The 19735-nt window shown below is 37.2% G+C and overlaps 1 protein-coding gene across 1 annotated transcript in view; it reads right to left on the bottom strand.

Annotated features, from left to right (window-relative positions):
* The window catches only part of LOC146004340 (uncharacterized), a 168993-nt gene extending 160097 nt beyond the window's left edge, over positions 1–8896 (bottom strand). The window contains exon 1 of the mRNA XM_083143128.1: positions 8795–8896. Coding sequence (XP_082999254.1) covers positions 8795–8805 — 11 coding nt within the window. The 5' untranslated portion in view covers positions 8806–8896. The remainder of the gene's footprint in view (positions 1–8794) is intronic.
* Positions 8897–19735: the final 10839 nt, after the last annotated feature.

Raw genomic sequence — 19735 nt, 5'->3', positions numbered from 1 at the left:
AATTGTCCGCTTCTACCGGTTTTATTAAACATGCAAAAATGACTAACTTCACTACAGTGATAAGTGGAACCATCACAGGAGACAATGATGCAGAGATACCTTCATAGTTATGAACAAGGAACTTCGAACTTGCTCTGACCTTCAGACCTTTGTAGAAGAAGCAGATTCAAGAATGATACTCCATATATTCCATGCTGTAGAGTCAGGCATAACATACCTCATAGTATTATCTAATGACACTGATGTAGTTGTTCTCATCCTTCGATATCTATTTGAACTATTCACGAAAGGATTGGAAGAAATGTGGAATAAAGTGGGAGTGGGTGACAAAGTGCGTTATGTGCCTCTACACACGCTGGGGAGAAAACTGGGAGCTACGCTTTGCAACACTTTAATTAAGGCATACATCGTTACAGGTAGTGATGTTACAAGCAAGATAGGAACAAAGCCATCTTCACTGAAAGCATCACCAGAAACATTACTAATTGGTTTTGCAGAAGAAAATACTCTGTCTGAAGAAGCTCTTGATAAAGCAGAGGAATATCGTGTTCAAGTTTAACATCCATCCTCTAAGTATAAGACATTTGATGAACTTCGTTATTCATTACACAAACAGAAGCACATATCTGAGCTACCACCCTCAATGGACATTTGAGAAGATGTTTCTTTTTTGTTCTGCAGAAATGCTTAAAACTTTCACGAAGCTACAAACCTGATGGAACCCTGCAACCAACCGATTATGGATGGTGAAAAGATGCAAATGGCGTACTAAAGCCTGATATCTGCCTTCATGAAATGCCTTCTGAGCTACTAATACAGTGTACTTGTAATGCATGTGCTACTAGTAGATGTAAATGCCGTATGAAATATTTACCATGCACTGAGTATTGCAAATGCGGCGAAAAATGTAAAAGATAGTGTAGGAGAAAAATAAGAAATTATCATATTATTATGCAGATTGTTGCAATAACTTGTAAAGAACATTTAAGTTCAGAGTTTTCATAATTATTATATGTGCTTTATTGAAATATAATTTTTTTGATGTGTGCTTTATTTTATTATATATATATTTTTCAAATCTTTTATGTTGTGTAAATGTAACTTTCCAAATAATTGTAGTCAGTCTTTGTTCTTATTATCCTTTATAGATGCAAAAAAACAGATTTTCTGAAATAAATAACAATCAGATAACTTCAGGGACCATTTTATTCGATTCCTCAGCCTTCAAAACATATATTTACACACCAAAATTATGACTTTAATGGTTTCAGGAGCGGAAATAAAAGCAAAATATTGTCGCTGTCGGCCATTTTGGAAAATGGCGTCTAAAACACCCGCGCCAGAATATGGTGATGTCTACCCAAGTTTTTTTGACTGTCCTACATGTATTCTACTAGGTTCCATTGGTTAGACAAATCATAACTAAAATTTTTACGGGACTCTATTACAGGGACAGGAGTACCTAGCTTGCGCCCCGAACTACCACACCAAGAAATATGCAATGATAACTGAGCCAATATTTGCTCTTTAGCCTTTTATTTCCAAATTAATCCTTAGGCTAACTTTATTATTTGACGTAGAATGGTTGCAGTATTGTGCATATCATCAATGCATGGCTATCGGCGTACCTATGTTCACATAGGCCTAGCTTGCGCCCCGAACTACCATACCAAGATGTATGCACAACACCGAGGAGTTCTTTTTAAGTTTAAAAGCTTCGTCGATCCGTGGCGAAAAAGTGTGATGATTCTTACGCGATATCCTCGCTTTTATACTATTTTTGAGAACACAGATTAAAGTACAGATGAATCACTCACTATCTACAAAAGGATACTACAACAAAACTGACATCTATACATGTTTAGAAATACAAATTCGTATAGTGAACTCTCGCAAACATGAAGATACATTAAATTACCCATAATGTAGCATAAAATACAATAAACATTAAACAAAAGATATACATTACTAATAAAGCGCAATATTACATAGAATAACAAGGAGGTTACGCTTTCTTTCACAAAATAAATATATTAGTGACACATTTTCTACTGATGACGTCACACAAAAATATGGATCATATCAGCGTGAAAGATGGAACAGGGGATCGACACAGTCCCCCTCTCCCAGTGGCGCAACCACAGGGGGGCAGGGGGCTTTCACACCCAACCTTCGACGGAAGTCAATTCTAGGGGGGCAAAGGGGGCAACATTGACGGCCAAGGGCACCTGCAGGGGGCCACAGAGGAAAATTGCCCCCTTCGATTTCAAATTTTATGCAAATAAAAGTACATTTCCTAAAACTTTTTTGATCGCTTCGCTCGCAAGACCTGCTTTTCTCAGTTTCGTCAAGTTCAGAGCTTTAGCTAGGTGGCGGCGCGAGTCGGTCATGGGTGCCGAATGATCTAAAGGGGGAAAAAATTGGAGCCCCGTGATATTATTTGCGCCCTTCTAGGGGCAGATAGGGGGGACAAACATTTACGGCCAAGGGTACCTGCAGGGGGTGCACAGAAGAGCAATTGCCCCCTTCGATTTCGAATCTTATGCATATTAAAATACATTTCGCAAAATTTTGTGTCTCGCTTCGCTCGCAAACCCTTATCTCGGTATCGTCAGGTTCAGAGCCGTAGTTAGAGGCGCCGGGAGTCGGCCATGGATGCCGAGCGATCTAAATTTAAAAAGTGTAAAAGAGAGAATGCCATGGCGTCCAGTGAAATTACTTGTTCCCTATGAAATCAATATTGTTTTCAATTGCAAAAATTGGATCTAAAAATTTTCTTGATCACTTTGCTCGCATTATAATTATTTTGTGTAATGTAATGTATTTAAATAATATGTGTTCTGTATATGTAATATACATAAATTTTGAATAAGTACAGAATTAATGTTAGCATGTTGCATATGTATTTTCTTCTTTTATGTCGCTCCATGTTGCATATGTGTAAGACATAGAAGTTATACATGTTATATGTACAAACATTATTATCTACGGAATGCATTTATCATTCATTTTCTGCCATTCAAAAATACAGTTTGTGTCCTTGTTTTCCTTTATTAGCTATGTGAAATTGACGGTGTTGGAAAAATATTTCGAATAGTTTGTTCCAAACACATGCCTTAGGACGGACTTCTACCCCCTCTTTACGTAATTTATGTGGATAATAAAGTTTTGATACTACTTCTACTACCACTAATAATAATGATAATAATGCCATTATTATTGTTGTTATTATTAATATTATTGTCGTTGGTACGTTTATCCTGATACTTGCCCCCCCCCCCCCCCCGACAAAAACTCGTGGTTTCGACTCTGCCCTGCCCCGCTTGAAAAGTGTATGTCAATCGAAAATTACATGCAATTTCATGACGCATACATTGCATTAACTAAAATGGAGGCCTGAGACCCATGACAGGAACGCTAAATTTTCAAATTTAAACCGTTTTTAGAGAGGGGAAGCTCTGTTTTGAAAAACAAATCTGAGCTTCCTCCTTCCTGGAAAAAGTCTTGCGGACGGTTACGGATGAAGCGTAATTGCCCAACCCCTGTGAAGCTTTGAAAAGTAGTTCATTACAAACTTCATCTCTGTCTTGCCTAATATGCCAGATTGCATACCTTATGTGGCAATTCCTGCTTAAAATGGGAGGTGTCCATGCTCTGCATAATCCCCGAAGGAGACAGCACAGAGATCTGGCCGATTGTTCCCTTGCAACATCCCTTCCTCCCGAGCGGAGCTGCCAATGGTCGCCTCGCCTTCCAGCGTGGGCTGGAAAACGAAGGCGTCGACCGAAGTAACGGGATTCCTCATTGTCTGCGGACTTCTTTGTGCTAGCGTTATGCAATCGGAAGACGGTTTCGATATTTTGGTCTTCCTCTTCTCTCTCGTGACGTCGGAAGATGCAGCATCCTTGGAAGCGTTGCTGTGACACGGTGTTTGCCGATGGATTGCATCAACGTTCGACGTTGTTGAACAAACAGTTGAAGAACATATTTTTCTCCTGTCGTGCTCTCCTCCAAGATTCCCGAAAGAAATGCACAATGCAAGAGCTCTTGCAACTCAACTTCTTGCAAGGCAAATTTGTGTACAAATTCATATGTAACAAGAAGTACCGTATTTTCTGGCGTATATGACACATTGTTTTAGGAAAGAGCTTTAGTAGTACTGAATTTATAATTAATTTACAGTATTTCAAATATGAAGCAATACGTAAGTCTATTTTCAACAAATAACCTACCTAATCTAACTGGAAAGAATACAATTTAATCTTCTTTGTCACATACCGCAAGGAAGCAAGAATGAAATCGTCTAACTCAAAATAGATAAAATTTTCAGAAATTGAGATAATCAAAAACTGAGTATCAGCGTATAAGCCGTACCCTGCCTTTCAGACCTATTTTTAAAGGGAAAAAAGTGCGTTTTATATGCCGACAATACGGTACATGCATATTACCTAGATAAATGACAGATCTTTACTTATATATATTTTTGGTTATTTAACATCACATTTCTACCTCTTCAGGTAAATCACGATGACGAAGATGAATGATGATGACTTAGAGTAGAGTGATGAGAGATGAAATGGATCCAACAGGCTACTCTCTCGATCAATTTTGACTCGCATACATTATTTCTTTAAGAAACGCATTCGTATAGTACTTTGAAAAAATGTCATTGGAGCTTCATAACAGGCTCCCGTAACAGGATTGTCGTGAACAGCCTTGACGCTTAATCGTCAGCTGTAACACTATCATGAACAAGATGCGGACGTTTTCTCCACTATTAAGGTCGGTTTCGTTAGGTCCTACTTCTAGGCCAGATGCAAATCTGTAGGATGAATCTTGTCTACACCGCAAGTACTGGAAATTACATTCAGCAATTGATCTCAAAGAAATGAACTACATAATGATATAAACGTGGAATTGTGTGTTTTACTTGTATTATGCGCACTCAATAACAATATTCCTTCATTTATCTAATGTTCATATTTTTTTATGTATAGTTAGGAGAATCTGCAGCTTAAAAACTCTCCACTCGTAAACACACCTTTATACAGACGTTATGTTACGTAATAATTGGTAAGAAAAACGAGTAACCGAGAAGCAATTCAGACTCAATGTTTACAAGATGTTCCTAGGTTTTTAGATTGTTGAAATTCTTGAAAAACTTCGGTGTTGAATTTCAAATGAAATCATACACAATAATTTTAACGATTTCTGGCTATCACGTATGGCCATATATAGCATCATGTAGTGAAGAGCAGGAATAATTACTGAGATTTAACCTTCGCATCTTTTGTCTCTCTGCAAGGAACTAACACCACCGCTGAGAGATTTTTTTTCTTTCGTTCCTCACAATACAGAATAGATTTGCAAGATTAGACGTTTTAGACATATGATAATCTTCCGCACGTCATTGACATGTTTGTTAGTTAATCTTTTCTTGAATATTTATATCTGAATGGAATATATATATTCACTAAATTCAGTGTGATGAAAGAAGGAAAGATGAATAGCAATATTCAAGTATTTCCCACGATTTCAACTATGTTTCCTGTTCTTGTACTTTATAAATTTTATTTGTTCGTACTTGAGCTCGCCTTGACATCGCTGATCTCAATTTTGGTTACAACAACAAGTTTCCACATTTATAGATAGCAATGCACAATGGAAATTATTTAATTTTTCCCCCGTCTAACTGTATGAAAGTTTTGTCAGTAGGTACTTGCTAGAATTCCTTATTATTCGAAATGTACATTTGCATATTTTAAAATGTAAATGGCGAACTTTGACCTTTGCTATTCGTCACAGCTCATCGCTTATCGTCTCATTTTTCTCAGTGGCTCCAGACAGATTGATTGATTGATAGATTAATTTAGTGTTTCAAAGTCCACTTTATGCCCAGTATGACTAATCGGGACTCAACCTACAGTTTAAAGTGGGATCCAAACCACTATGTGCTTCCACCGGGTATCAAACCCGAGACCCCTTGATTACAAGGCAACGACGCTACCACTGCGCCAGCGTGGGAGGCCCGGCTCCAGACAGACAAAAGACATAAGAGGACATGGCTTTAAAGAACTATCACAGCAAGGAAGGCGGCCTGTTCAACATTACCTGAGATATAACAGGAAAGTGTTTTGTAAAATTTTCTAAACTCGTAAGTACCTAAAAATGTCATCAGAATAATGTTATATCAAGTAAATATACATGAAAACGAGCTACCTTGAACATTTTCTGAATAGTATTCGGACGAATACGAACTGGTTCATCTATTCAGGATGCAACTGGAGTGATCTTTTCCCTAACGCTGTGTTCTAATCGCCAGGTTCACCGCTCATCCATCCGACAAATAGGAATTTTACGTTTCGAAGCTTAGCAAAAACGGAATTTTTTAAGGTAATTTTATGAATGTAGGTTGATTAATACTTGAAGTATGTACCACTGTAATGTGCCTTGACGTCCAATCAAACAGAGAAACCCTTCACTGAAAGATGACAGCTGAGTGTTGCTGATCTCTGGACCACAAAAAAGTCATCATATTTAAACCAGAAGTCTTGAGTTCGAGTCCGAATAAAGATTTGCATGCATTGGATAACATGACTACTCGCTGCTTGTTAATAAGCAGGTCGAGAGCCTCGTGATGTGAGAAAATGGAAGTCGATCTCTTCCGGACTAATTCGGAATGGGTGTTATTAAAAGGCTGTTAATGGCCCGAACAAGACCTTGATGTCAACTCTCTTGCTCAACATGAAAAGAGATGAGAACTTATTCATCTTTAGAAAAATACGTTAATGTACTGCTGCACCCTCCACTCACCACACTGGTTGTTATTTTCTTGACTCTTTGACTCTAAGTTATATGTGTATAATTTGTATAAAATCCTGATGATTCAAGAGAAGTTACTGAAATTTCTCCTCACTAGAAATTTGGAAAATAACACAATAAGAATGATAAAAGAGATGGATACAATGTTGACGCGTCCACGGTGGAATGATATTTTTATTCTTTTGCGTCGCTTTTCTTCCACGTTTCGCTAATCGTGACGATGAGATGAAATTTATAAATGGGCAGTCACAAATAACACACATGCGCAGGCCGTTACTCGAACCCGGGTACTTCAATAGCGAGATCTGAAATCGACCACTAGACGCACTCGCTCACCGAGAAGACGAAATGTTGGTACGACATAATCAGTAGGGAACGGATTTTAAGGTGCAGCACCTTTCCAAAAGTATAGCTGTTTTCATACAGATCGTTTGAGATAGGTATTTTAGGATATGAAATAAAGTAAAATGAACACACTTCGTTGCACCTTTTCGTGAGATTAGCACATTTATCCCCTTCAGCACTTTTTTATTCCTTTTCTTTCACGGTTTGTTAAAAAAAATGGACAGCAACATAAATGATTTTCACGCTTCTTGAACAACTACATAGAATCCTATAGTTTCATTTTGTAGAGCAGAACGAGAGCTATCAAATGGTATAATATAATAATAGCAGCCCCAATAGATCCCAAGATAATGTAGCAAAACCCGCGAGAGAAAACACAAACCTCAACAAAACCTATTCTGCAGAATCACAGTTCTCTATGTTATTGTATTTGTCACTTTCCTTGTAATTTCACTTGTAATTCACACACATTTCGCTTGTATCCCATGTATTTTCCAAATATTTCTAAGTAAACACTCATCACCATCAGCCGAGAGAGCAAACTCAAACCCCTACACCAACAACAATCTCAATCTGCCTTTACCAAAGAACCTCCACGTAGGAAACAACACCATTTCGGAGGATGAAACCTCCAAACCCACGGCCCAGCCAGGTAAAGGGGAAAAATCTTATTTCAAAGAAATTCCAGCTGTTGCAGTTGAAGCAGGATGCACAGAACCACCAAAATACTAGTTCAATTATATCTCCTTCCAAGCATTTCGCTTCAAAGTAAAGCAGAGTCTCACGGGATGTTACTTTCAACACCCCTTAACCAACAGAATTGAATTGAATTGAATTGCAAAACATCCTAACGAATACAACAAAAGACGACCCAAAAACAGACGAACACCTCAACCTCAACCACTTTACTTCAAAACCGCCCAACTCTAGAACCTCCCAAAAACCCAAAAGACCTAGCCTCACCTCCATTTCGCCGAGCAGAGGGAGAAAAAAACAACCAGCTGAGCTGCCAAAACTTGTCCTCCACGGAGGAAAAACCCAAGAAACCCCAAAAACCTTCCTTCGCCCTAGCCAAGTAAAGGGCAAACCAAAACCTCATCTACCAAATACTCGCTCCCTGTTGCAGTTGCAGGGAGAAACCCCTAATTCCAAATTCAAAAACAACATTATCCTCTTCATTAGAAAAGCCAAGTCCTACGGGACGATACTTTAACCCCTTCGAACCCATATAGAATGATGATGATGACAGCATTGAATAACTTTTTTTTGCAACTTTTTGAAAACATTTCAGAACCTTTGTTTTTCTCCCGACCATACTTTTGCATCTTAAAATCCTTTCCCTGATAATCACAATTACATTTCCTTCGGTGGAGATTTCGATGCGAGACACCACACCATCACTAATAATTCGTATATGGAGAACGCACCTTCACTCCACGAGCCTACGCCCACTGAAACTCTTGCGCTGAAATAGGTCGACTTGCGATAGAAACTTCTGCAACTTCGGTCGTCACCTCAAAGATTCACTTCTGCTTTCCTTGATGGCACACCACAAGACACATTCCTGCAGCCAACCGGCAAAGAGAAGTCGGTATCGTTTAAATGCACAACAGAATGTCTCACTTACCTGAGCACCATCTCTCGTCTCCTTCTGCAGCCACTGCTGGTGACCAACTAACTCCGAGGACCGGCAGCTGCTTTCTTCGCCCGCACCTTGGGTCACGTGCTTCTCTTCTCTCCTTCGCTGCACAACAATGCACAAACGTCGAACTTGACCAAGGTCGGTTTTTTACTTTGTGGTCGTGGGTTGTGCGCGAGAAACAAAAAGAGAATCTAAAATTGGGCGCCATCGACCCAAGGGGCAGCGGACGGAACGAGCAACAAGAATTGTTTATGTGTAGTTCCGTTGCACGGCGAGTCGTTGTCAAGGAGACAAGGAGCCGTTCTCTGTCTTAAGTCCTGTTAACAGACGAGTTCATAAAATATAATTTCTGCAGGATTCTTGATGGGAACTTCAGTCTTGGAGAGTGAATAATCTCAGTTGTTAAAGTTACTTAACCCTAGCTTTCCCGAGGACGGGGAGGGGGAGGCTATCAGACCAACCACCCCTATTATTTCGATTTTTAAACCGCTTTTTCTTTAAAAAAAAAGTTGAAAATAAATTATATTGTATCCTAGCGTGTTCCCAATATTTCTTTATTAAGAAAATTAAATGTAATGTAATAGGAGGAAAAATGCACTAAGTGGGCTTATCAGACGCCATCTTTGAATGCATGTCAATCGTGACACATGCCAGTAAAAGTGTACAAATAATTGGTAATGATGGTAATTTTTGTAATTATTATAATTAACTGCACCTCTATAAACAAAAAAGAAATAATTAAAAATTATTATGGTTTTTGTTCGTTTTCGAGAATAATAAAATATGTGTGTGACACTCATAAATAATTGTTTATTATTTCTTATTAGTGATGGTAATTTTTGTAATTATTATAATTAATAAATTACACACATATAATAAAGAATCGAAGCAGTGATTCAATAAAAAAAGTTCTAGAATATTGAAAATAATAAGAAATGTGGGCCTCTGACCCCCTCTCCCCTCAGGTTATTAAGTTTCTCGTACGACACCAGTAAGCTAGGGTTATTATCGATGAGGGGAAGATCTATAAGATGAGTGATTTTTCCATATTTTAGTTGTTGTAATCTGTGGAGTGGGAGATCGGGACCAAGGGGAGGTATGAATCCGTCGAGCAGTGACCTTGCACTACAAACTATCACCATATTTCATAGCAACGTTCAAGTTGATATCAAAAGCGTCAGAGATAGACATATTTTTCGAGGAACAAAAAGAAAACAAGAATGAAATTAGTATTTTTCCTTGCACTGAACACTAGTTAGTAAAAGATGAAACATTAATTATATTGATAATTTATGTATTGCATCTAGTTACAGTAGGCCAAATATAATAAGAGGCGGGTCTTTAATTTTCACTCAGAATAAACTTAAAAGTAACGTAGTTGAAATAAAGCAAGCTGTTGAGTTGTCTGTAGAACAAGACGTCGAATGCGCAGCGATTGAAATGGCTATTTACAAACGTTTATAAATATTCAGTAGAAACTTGCATAGGTTTTTCTGACCATGATTCTCAGCTTATTAAGGTAAACGTAATAGAAGACAAGAGAAATCATAAACCACGCGTAAAATTCATATTTTTTAGACCCACAAACAATGATAAGAAATTTCAAAAGTCAGAAACGCGCTAAAATCAGAAACATGGGATTTTATAAACAATATGGCTGTACACGTAAACGAGAAACTCGAAAAATTTCTTGATACTGTAAGATACCATTTTAATAAATGTTTTCCCATTAAAAAAGCACGAGTTCACAACAAAACCAAATTGCCTATGGATAACCAAGGAAACTAAAAATCTTAGCAAATTAAAACGATCATTACATAAACAGAGTAAATATGAAAACAGCCCTACCCTTAAAAATTCAAGAAAACATTAAAACATTGCAAACAGTTGTATGTAGATAAAAGTTAATTCAGAAAACAAAACTGCAGAGCTATGGAAAATAGTTAATCATATAACAGGTAAAAAACGAACACGAATCAAGATATCATATTAGAAGCAGGTAATGAAATAGAGACAGATCCGCAAAAAATATCTAATACTTTTAATAATTATTTTGTTAATGTAGCACTTAACCTGCAACGTAACATCAGCGTAACGGACACATACAGATAAAAGTTAAATAACGTGAAAAGATTTTTCACGCATTCTTTTTTTATGACCGCTACTACAGGCGAAGAAATGTCCAACATAATTCGCAATATGAAAAACAGAAACTTTGAATTGAAAGATGTGGTTATTGGAATCCCCCAAGGATCGATACTAGGACCCCTATTGTTTGTATTGTTCATAAATGATCTTCCAGCAAATGTTGAAACCGCCCAAGTTACTCTTTTCGCTGATGATACAACGGCTTTAGTAGATTCTGTTAACGATGTAACTTTAATTCAAAAAACGGAAAAACAACTCTTACTGAACTACAAAGCTGGTTTTCAGCAAACAAACTTTCTATGAACAACGAAAAAACTAATATAATAAAATTTGGTCTATCTAGAGCCAGAAACTCTTCTATTAAGCAAGATAATTTCACAGTAGGGCATGCCGTTATAACAGCTACTAACAATACAAAATTTCTTGTAATATTTATAGACGAGTGTCTAAACTGGAAAGTTCACATATATCATTTATGCAAGAGGCTAAACACGGTATGTTACCAATTAAGAAATTTTAAAAAATAGTTTCAATACAGTGTGTATGCTAAATATCTATTTCTCAAACTTCGAAAGTATTTTGAGGTATGGTATTCAATTTTGGGGGAACTCGGCTCAATCGCAGAGCATTTTTAAAATTAAAACAAGAGCATTGCGTATTTTGGCAAATGCACACAAAACTGATACATGTAAACCTCTTTTTTAAAAAAATCGTATATTAACACTTCCAAGTTTGTACATACTTGAAACACTTACGTTCATACACGAAACAAAATCGAACTACAATTACAATACCAGACAAAAAGATAACTTCCACATTCCCAAAGTGCGGCTAACTGCATACCAAACAGAACCTTTTTACTCAAGCATATGTTACCAAAAAGTTACAGAAATTTTGAAAGATCCACGATCTTTAAAAGTAAAATGAAAAAATTGTTATTGGAATACACATTATATTCAGTTCAAGAATTTCAGGAATTAAATAACTTTATAAAATAAATTTAGATTGTATACACTATAAAATATTGTACTTTTATAGCACTACTTCACTTCAAGAAATAATTTGTCATTGTATGTTTTACTATTATATTATGTTATATTATTATTAAAAAAATCTGCCAAATTGATGTATAGATATATATTATGTGCGATGTCAACATGTATTTTGTAATGTACATGCACCAATGCCCCTCAGGGGTATTTTCGGTGTGAAAATTGCTCAATAAACTCAAACTCAATTGACGTTTAAAACTGGGTGTCATAATTTTTATTTTATTGGGAGTACGATTACGATGTAATATTACAAAGTGCCAATTGGGTAATTTTAAATCTTTTTTGGATGCATCACTATTTTTCATAATAGATTAGGATCGATATGATTTCTATTTGCTTATCTTCATGGTTTTTCTTTTCATTTGTCTTCTCTTTTTCTCTCTCTTTCTTTTCTTTGGGGAATCTCTCTCTCTCTCTCTCTCTCCCCCTCTCTCTCTCTATCTCTCTCTCTCTCTCTCACTCTACCTCTCTATGTACCTATCTGTTTTCCTAAAAAGGGAAAGAGAGAGAAAAAAGAATTAAAAACATTCCCTTTAAGTAATTTAAGTCATAGATCAAGTATGAAAATAATGCCAAGGGGCTAGGGCATATATACTGCCCTATATACGAACAAAGGAGATTTCTTAAGCTTACAATTAGCTCATTCAAATTAATTTAATATTTATTTCATATTTTCTCTTTTAATAAAAGAATATTATTACTTTATGCTAATATTTGTTTATAAAGCATAGCATCGAAACACTTAGGAAAATATTAACTTTCATAGACGGTACTTCTTGAATTAATTAAATATATTTTACTCTGAATAAAATAATGTAATTTTCCAGCCCGTAGCTAGGCAGGAGTGTGATTGGTCACCCCCTCCCCTCCTTCTCCGCACTACCAAGCAGTAACATCTTATGTGCATCCTTCGAGGCTTTGTAATATTTGCATCCTACAAATTTTGAAATGAGGAAACAAAAATAAAGTCATTAAAAGTAATATGTGTTATATTTAAAGATTCACATTTTCGATTTCTGATTTAAAGAAAGTTTAGCATATTGCAGATGTCTCAAGAACATCTTTAAAAACGTACTATTACTATTACTGGCACTCAACAAACGACAAAACACTGATATTCTATAACTATAACTATTGGAATTTTATTAATATCTTCAAATTATTATTATTATTATTATTATTTACTTAAAGGAAACATTTTGTTAACATTCACATTATATTTTTTCTCTTTACATTTGTATTTTTAATATATTTTGTTGTTTCACATTTATATTATCTTATGACTAATATTACTGTAATGAGAATATTCGTAATTGTAGGTAATGTGAAATTCTTTATTTATCTTTAGTGTAGTCGAGTTTTCCATTTGCATTCATATATTATCATATTATATTATATATATTTCACCCGTCACCCCAATACTGGTCTAAGACCTCCACGCTATAACAGGTGACGGAGGAACAGTGTGGGAGGGAGACCAGCAGTCGGTAGGTAAGCCAAGGCCCTTCAAGGGCTGTAGCGCTGTGGGTTTAGTTTAGTTTAGTTTATTATATATTCTTATATTTTCTTATGTAGCTCATGACAAGGGTTAGGTGGTAGAGCAGCCTACGGCTGAACCTCGCCCGCTAAATAAAGGAATTATTATTATTGCATTAGGAAACCGAAAATTCCAGCAGTGTGTATGGCAGAATATAAGCCTACAAGTAAGAAAAAAAATTAAGAATAATAATTAAAATAATAAAAAGAAGCTTTGAATCTCGCCCTAGGCTTCTGCCTCCGTAGCCTGCTCCTCGCTACGGACCTGTAATTTTTCTACTAAAGAAGTAGTAGTAAATCAATGGTGTTAACTTCACCATTAAAAAAGTTGGTAGATTTTCTTAAATAATATACCCCTTTGAGGAATAATCCAATATTTATTGCTAACAGTAATATATTCCGCTTCTTTTGGCTTCAATCTATAAAATAAGAATAGTATTTGTTCGGATCAAAACTGAATGAGCAATATTGCTTCTTCCTTTGATAATGAAGCAAGTGAAAAATTCCGAGATTTAAAAAAAAAAAAACTAAATGCTATAAGCAACTATTACTCCAAGTGACCCATTGAAGAGAGACCTTTCTTCGATTTCATTGTGATATATTTATTTATTTATTTATTAGCGTCTTATTTTAAATGGAGTGGTTAGGGCCTTTTCTTACACTCAACCAGTTCCAATTAAAGAATTACTAGAAAGTAAAGTGTTACATAATATCAGTATAAAATTTTGGATCGTAAAATAACATGAGATGTCCATATGAATGGTGTCAAGGTGTGCAGGTGGTGGACAAATTAATATGAACACCCATATTAAAACAGGTCGCAATTCATCCTTGCAGTACAGCCACGCCACCTGGTACAGAAGTCTGCCACCTAGTGACCATGAAGGTAGAGGTATCAGTTTATCAGCAGCAGTCCTATGGGTTGTAGATGAACATTCTGCTACAAGTCAAACGCCATTATGTTCGACCTCTCAGACTTTCAAAATTACTAGATCGTTGGAGTGCACCTAGCTGGAGACTCAGTGACGAAAACAGCCAACCTTGTGGGGGTTGCAAAGAGCACGGTTTCAACTGCGATGACAGCCTACAGTAAAGGTAAGGCATAATTTTCGTATCAGAAGAGCGGTTGAAATTTGAAGATCGCCGACGGGGATAGGCGGGTGTTGAAGTGGATAGTGGCCCAAAAGCACAAGACAACTGTGTCTCAGATAACCTCTTATCTCCAGGACCCTATATCAAACAAAACTATCCAACGGGAACTGCATACTGCGAACACTCATGGCAGAGCGCTATTCCAAAACCATTGATGACACTGCGTAATGCTGTGTAGGGTCGAACATGTAACGAGAGCACAGAGGCTGGACACAACAGCAGTGGAGACAGGCCATCTGGTCTGACGAATATGCATTCACATTATATTCACATTCACATTCACATTCACACATTCACACAATATGCGACACGTTCTGAACTAGAGACAGTCTTGCAAGAGGAATGTATGCGTATTCTCTTCAACATTATGCATGTACACCCACCCAGCCAAGAGTGGGTCAACTTCCTACGAATAAATATTATTTTTGTCTTATCAGGGTGTTCATATATTTTTTGTCCACCACCTGTATGTCGAGCATAATTGCAGTGAACAGCTGCTTATTTCTGATAGCCAATTACCTTCTCTTCGTGGTCGAATGAACAAATTAATAATGACAACAGATTCAATTAAAACACCCATACATAAACGGCCAGTAGCAGACTGTGGCCTTTAGTCTGAAGATCCACAACGGTAGTACTCTGCCCCTAATAATATTTTTAAGCCACCCTTAGACCTCTGAGGGCTTTAGACCATGCTTTCCTACTAAGCATACGTGAAACTAAATGTTGACTTCAAAAAAAATATTCCAAACCACTTTCCTGTAGAGCCGATGCTACCTACAAAGGACATCAAAACGTGAATCATTCTTTGTGTACGTTGTTCCGCCGTTGAGGATTTAACCATTTATTTTTCATTATAATAATATACAACTGTACATTAGGAGAGAAGTGAATGAAGCTCATCCCTTGCTTTTTAATAATATGTTACATGTAGTCACATAACTTGTGTTCACATTTGAAGGAGATGCATCTGAGCATCGGCCTCCCCGATAACGTAGTGCTAATGTCGTCGCCTTGTAATCAAGGGATCGCGGGTTCGATACCCGGTGCAGCTTAAACTGTATGTTCAGCCCGATTAGAATATCTGTACATAAAGTGGACTTATGTCGCGCTGAATTACTACTATACCTTGGTGCAACCTATCTTGACAGTGACGTCAGCTGGGATCGCACTGCAACTTGACGTATCACTCCGCGCCATGCATGTAAAATTCTCTCCGTCACATTTGCGTCTCAGAGTCCGCACGGAAAGTAAATGGAAGGAGCGGAATGTTCTTGTGTGCAGCTGATCTTCATGCGGAGAAATGTCAATGCTTGGCGCTAACGAAACACGAACACGAAAAGATAAACAAATTACAAAATTAAAAATATATTTGGACTGATAAACTAAAGGACTTTTAATGTTTTGAAGACGTGTATTAAACAAAGCACTAATATAAAGTAAACTTTGTTTTTACCAGTCTTCCACGAAAGCTAGTCTTGATGTATTTTTTCTCGAAGCATTGTTTGGTACATTCTTATTGCGAACAAATTGATAGGATTATCTATTATCGATGAATATCGACGAACCACGTCTCAGAACGCTGCCTCAACACCTTTTCTCGAACGAAACAACAAACAAACACTTTCCACAAAACCATCTTTGCTTCCTAAATACACAATAACGAACCTTCCTTTTCTCGCCTAAGGCTGAACTCTGGGCCTAGATGGAAAGCATACCAATGTGACAGGCACGTATCTAAAAATACATTTCGGGGAGGGTCTGACCAAGTGTCTCAATAATAATAATAATAATATAATTAGAATAATTATATTGAATTAAAATAACTTTAATTGAATATGTAAATTAATTAATATTGCATTGTTGTTATTACATGAATAGGTAAAAATGGCAAAAGAATAGAATAAGAACATCCGTTCATTATGTAACTTACGTGTAGTTAAGATCGTCAAAATTTGTGGAAAAACAACAGCCTTGGCAAGGAAATTAATGTCAAATAGAGACATTCGCGATAAATTGAATAATTATTGAATGACAACAAAAGGACTTAGATCATATTGTATTAGGCAAAAATAATTATACTGTGATCACTTTTAATTGCCTATTGGAATTGACGAAAAGTGAAATTGGTGATTAATATTTCATGCATTATCATCATCACAAGTAGTAATGTGTATAAGTCTTTGGAAGCCGTATGAGCGAAATTCCTTGCCTTTCAATAAGTTCAGCGGGGTATAACCATCCATTTATAACAAATGCTAAAGAGTTATATTTTAAATATTTAATTTTAATACGTGCTAAGTCTTTCGGGGCAGGTCCGAATCTATGCCCCCCCCCTAAATACATCATTGCAATCTGAAACAACTGTTGTGCCCTCCCAGGCTTTGTTTACAGAATGGCCGAAGGCCGACATTAACTCATGTCTCATACATGTAATGAAGATTTTTTTTTCACAGCAATCCGATATCGCTTTATTGGCGCAGATATTGGTGGAGCCAAGCAACAATATCGTCTACGAACGCTTTCTTATCTTAATACAAATCCAGGTCGTACAAAATACGCCTCAATGTTGATATGCTTATGGATCAAGATCTCAATCAATCATTTTTCCCACTGTTGGAAATTTAGTTTTCCCATTGCCCTGCCCCTAAACGTTTTTGTGACAATTGAACTCGTAGTTTCAACACAAGTACGTAGCAAATACGAATACGTTTATACATCCCCCCTCCCACATGACTATTCATAGTTTTCCCTCTACAAAGCGATTTAAAGTAACCCCTGCCCAGATATCGCTTGCTGAGGACGTGTGATTACCAGCAGACAAAGATAGACTCTCCCTTAACCTCACTTCGACCTGCAACCACCTCCGAGATTTGGGTCAACGAACCCACGCATATTTTTTTTTAGCTTGGACATGCAGCAAAACAATCGTACCGGATACTCTTCATTTCAACAGGTTTTTCAGAATCTAGCATCTGTAATACATTTCCATGTAATGTATGCGATGCAACGTGCTTCAAGTAAGTAGCTATATTTTTGTGCTCAAGTCTCGCGAACTTGTCGTTCGAGGCGCGTTGCCATCCCGCATTCATTATCTGAATCCAAATCAGTTTCGTACAGTTTATTATGTTTATGTTTCGTGCTCATTTCAATGTTATTTATTATACGTTATTATATTCTGCAAGAATCCTCTCATTGTGACATTTTGAAATTCCTTCCCTTGCATCTTAATCTATTGAATTTCATTCCCTTGTTTTCCTTATTTCCGAGAGCAGACAGTGAAAGTATGAACGCTGTAGGTTTGCAATACTGTTACGACGTCACTGTCAATATAGGTTGCACCTTAGTATAGAAACATTACCTTCTTGTGCTGCGAATCTACTCATATAACCGGACTAGTTAATCATTCACTGGCATTTGTTTTCAAGACAACAGGAATTAACCACATCATACGATTTTAAACATCACTTACGAAACTTTCAGCTGTTTTTTCCCCACTAAGTCAGACGATGCGCCTTCGTGGATAGGGTGACCAGACGTCCTCTTTTATCCGGACATGTCCTCCCTTTTAGGCGTCCGGGCGGATTTTTTTAGAAATCGGTAAATGTACTTTTTTTTTGTTTTTTTTTTTTGTTTATCATCGATCAAAGCCAATGTGCTGCACAGAGAATGCTCCCACACATAACGATCATAATTTAAGGCATATCATTTGGAGCAATGCTCACTTATCATCTAGGAGCTGAACACGATTACTTTGCCCGACTGAGTCATAAGTTTATTCTAACTCGTTGTTTCGCCTTCTGAGACTGCTGGGCACATGTAGTCTGTACCATTCATTTCCGATTGATACAGAAACGAGTAGTGAGAATTTTTATTAAGTAATATTTACTTTCATGAAACAAAGAAGCAAAAGCATAAATTCAACAATGATCTCTCAAGAAAATATCCAGCTTTTAAAGGATGGAAGAAACGAATGTGAGGTACGTGTAAGGTGGCTGTCGCTTTCCTCTGCTGTTCAAAGAGAGCTAGAAATGTTCATGGCATTAAAAATCATATTTCTCAACCCACACTAAAATACCTAAAATTTTAATTCGGTTTGTGAAGAGAATCTTACTTGTTACATTTGCATTTACTTATGGGAATATTTCATTGTAATATCCAAGAATAGGAAACGGAGCAAAGTTCTGTGCTTCAAATTGAGATATTCTTAGTTATGATTGTCAAGTATTAGAGAATAGTTTCAAAGATTACTCTCTTTGCTTAAAGGTAAGGGGATTTGATTGATCTACAGTTTAAAGTGGAATCCGAACCACTATGTGCCTCCACCAGGTATCAACCCAGGACCCCTTGATTACACGGCGACGATGCTACCACTGCGCCATCGGGGAGACCTCCTGGCCTTATGCAGTTATCTTGTAATTTTATGATGATATTTTAATGACGTCATAACGGAAAATGCTCAAGGATGCCAGGGTGGTATGATTCGGTTTCTGAGTCAGTAAATAATGTTTATCAAATAAAAGCGATAGAGAAACCTTTATACCCAACTTGACGGTTCAAGAGAAATTCTGCTAGACTATAATGTAAGAAAGCTTATAGGATATGTCGTCAGTTTGGTGTACATGTTGTAGCTAGTGATTTTCGGACCACCCTGTGTATCTAAAAACTGTGACGTGGTACGCAATTTTGAAATCAGCAGGGAGCCGCGGAGGTCTAGTCGATAGGGTGCCACGCGGGGGACTTGGGTTTGATTCCTGGGGTGGGTGATCTAACGTCGGAAATTTTCCAGCCTTGTTACCGCATAAAGCGGCACCGAGGCTCAACCAGCCACAAATCAACGGGTACCTGGGGGCAACCCTAGGGGTTAAAGGCGGTCGGAGACGATAAAGGAATTATTTGAAGATCTAAAGGTAGGAGAAATAGATTGTGCGCTGTTCACATCCCCTCTAAAATGGCCTAGATCGAGAATGTATGGAGCCCTACTCCCACATCCCCTAAAATGTGCCCTCATGATAGGGTGCTACATGCACAGAGAACT

This window comes from Lepisma saccharinum, chromosome 21 (genome assembly GCF_977018435.1).
Source record: "Lepisma saccharinum chromosome 21, izLepSacc3.1, whole genome shotgun sequence".
Lineage (NCBI taxonomy): Eukaryota > Metazoa > Arthropoda > Insecta > Zygentoma > Lepismatidae > Lepisma > Lepisma saccharinum.
This window is presented reverse-complemented; position numbering and strand designations above follow the sequence as displayed.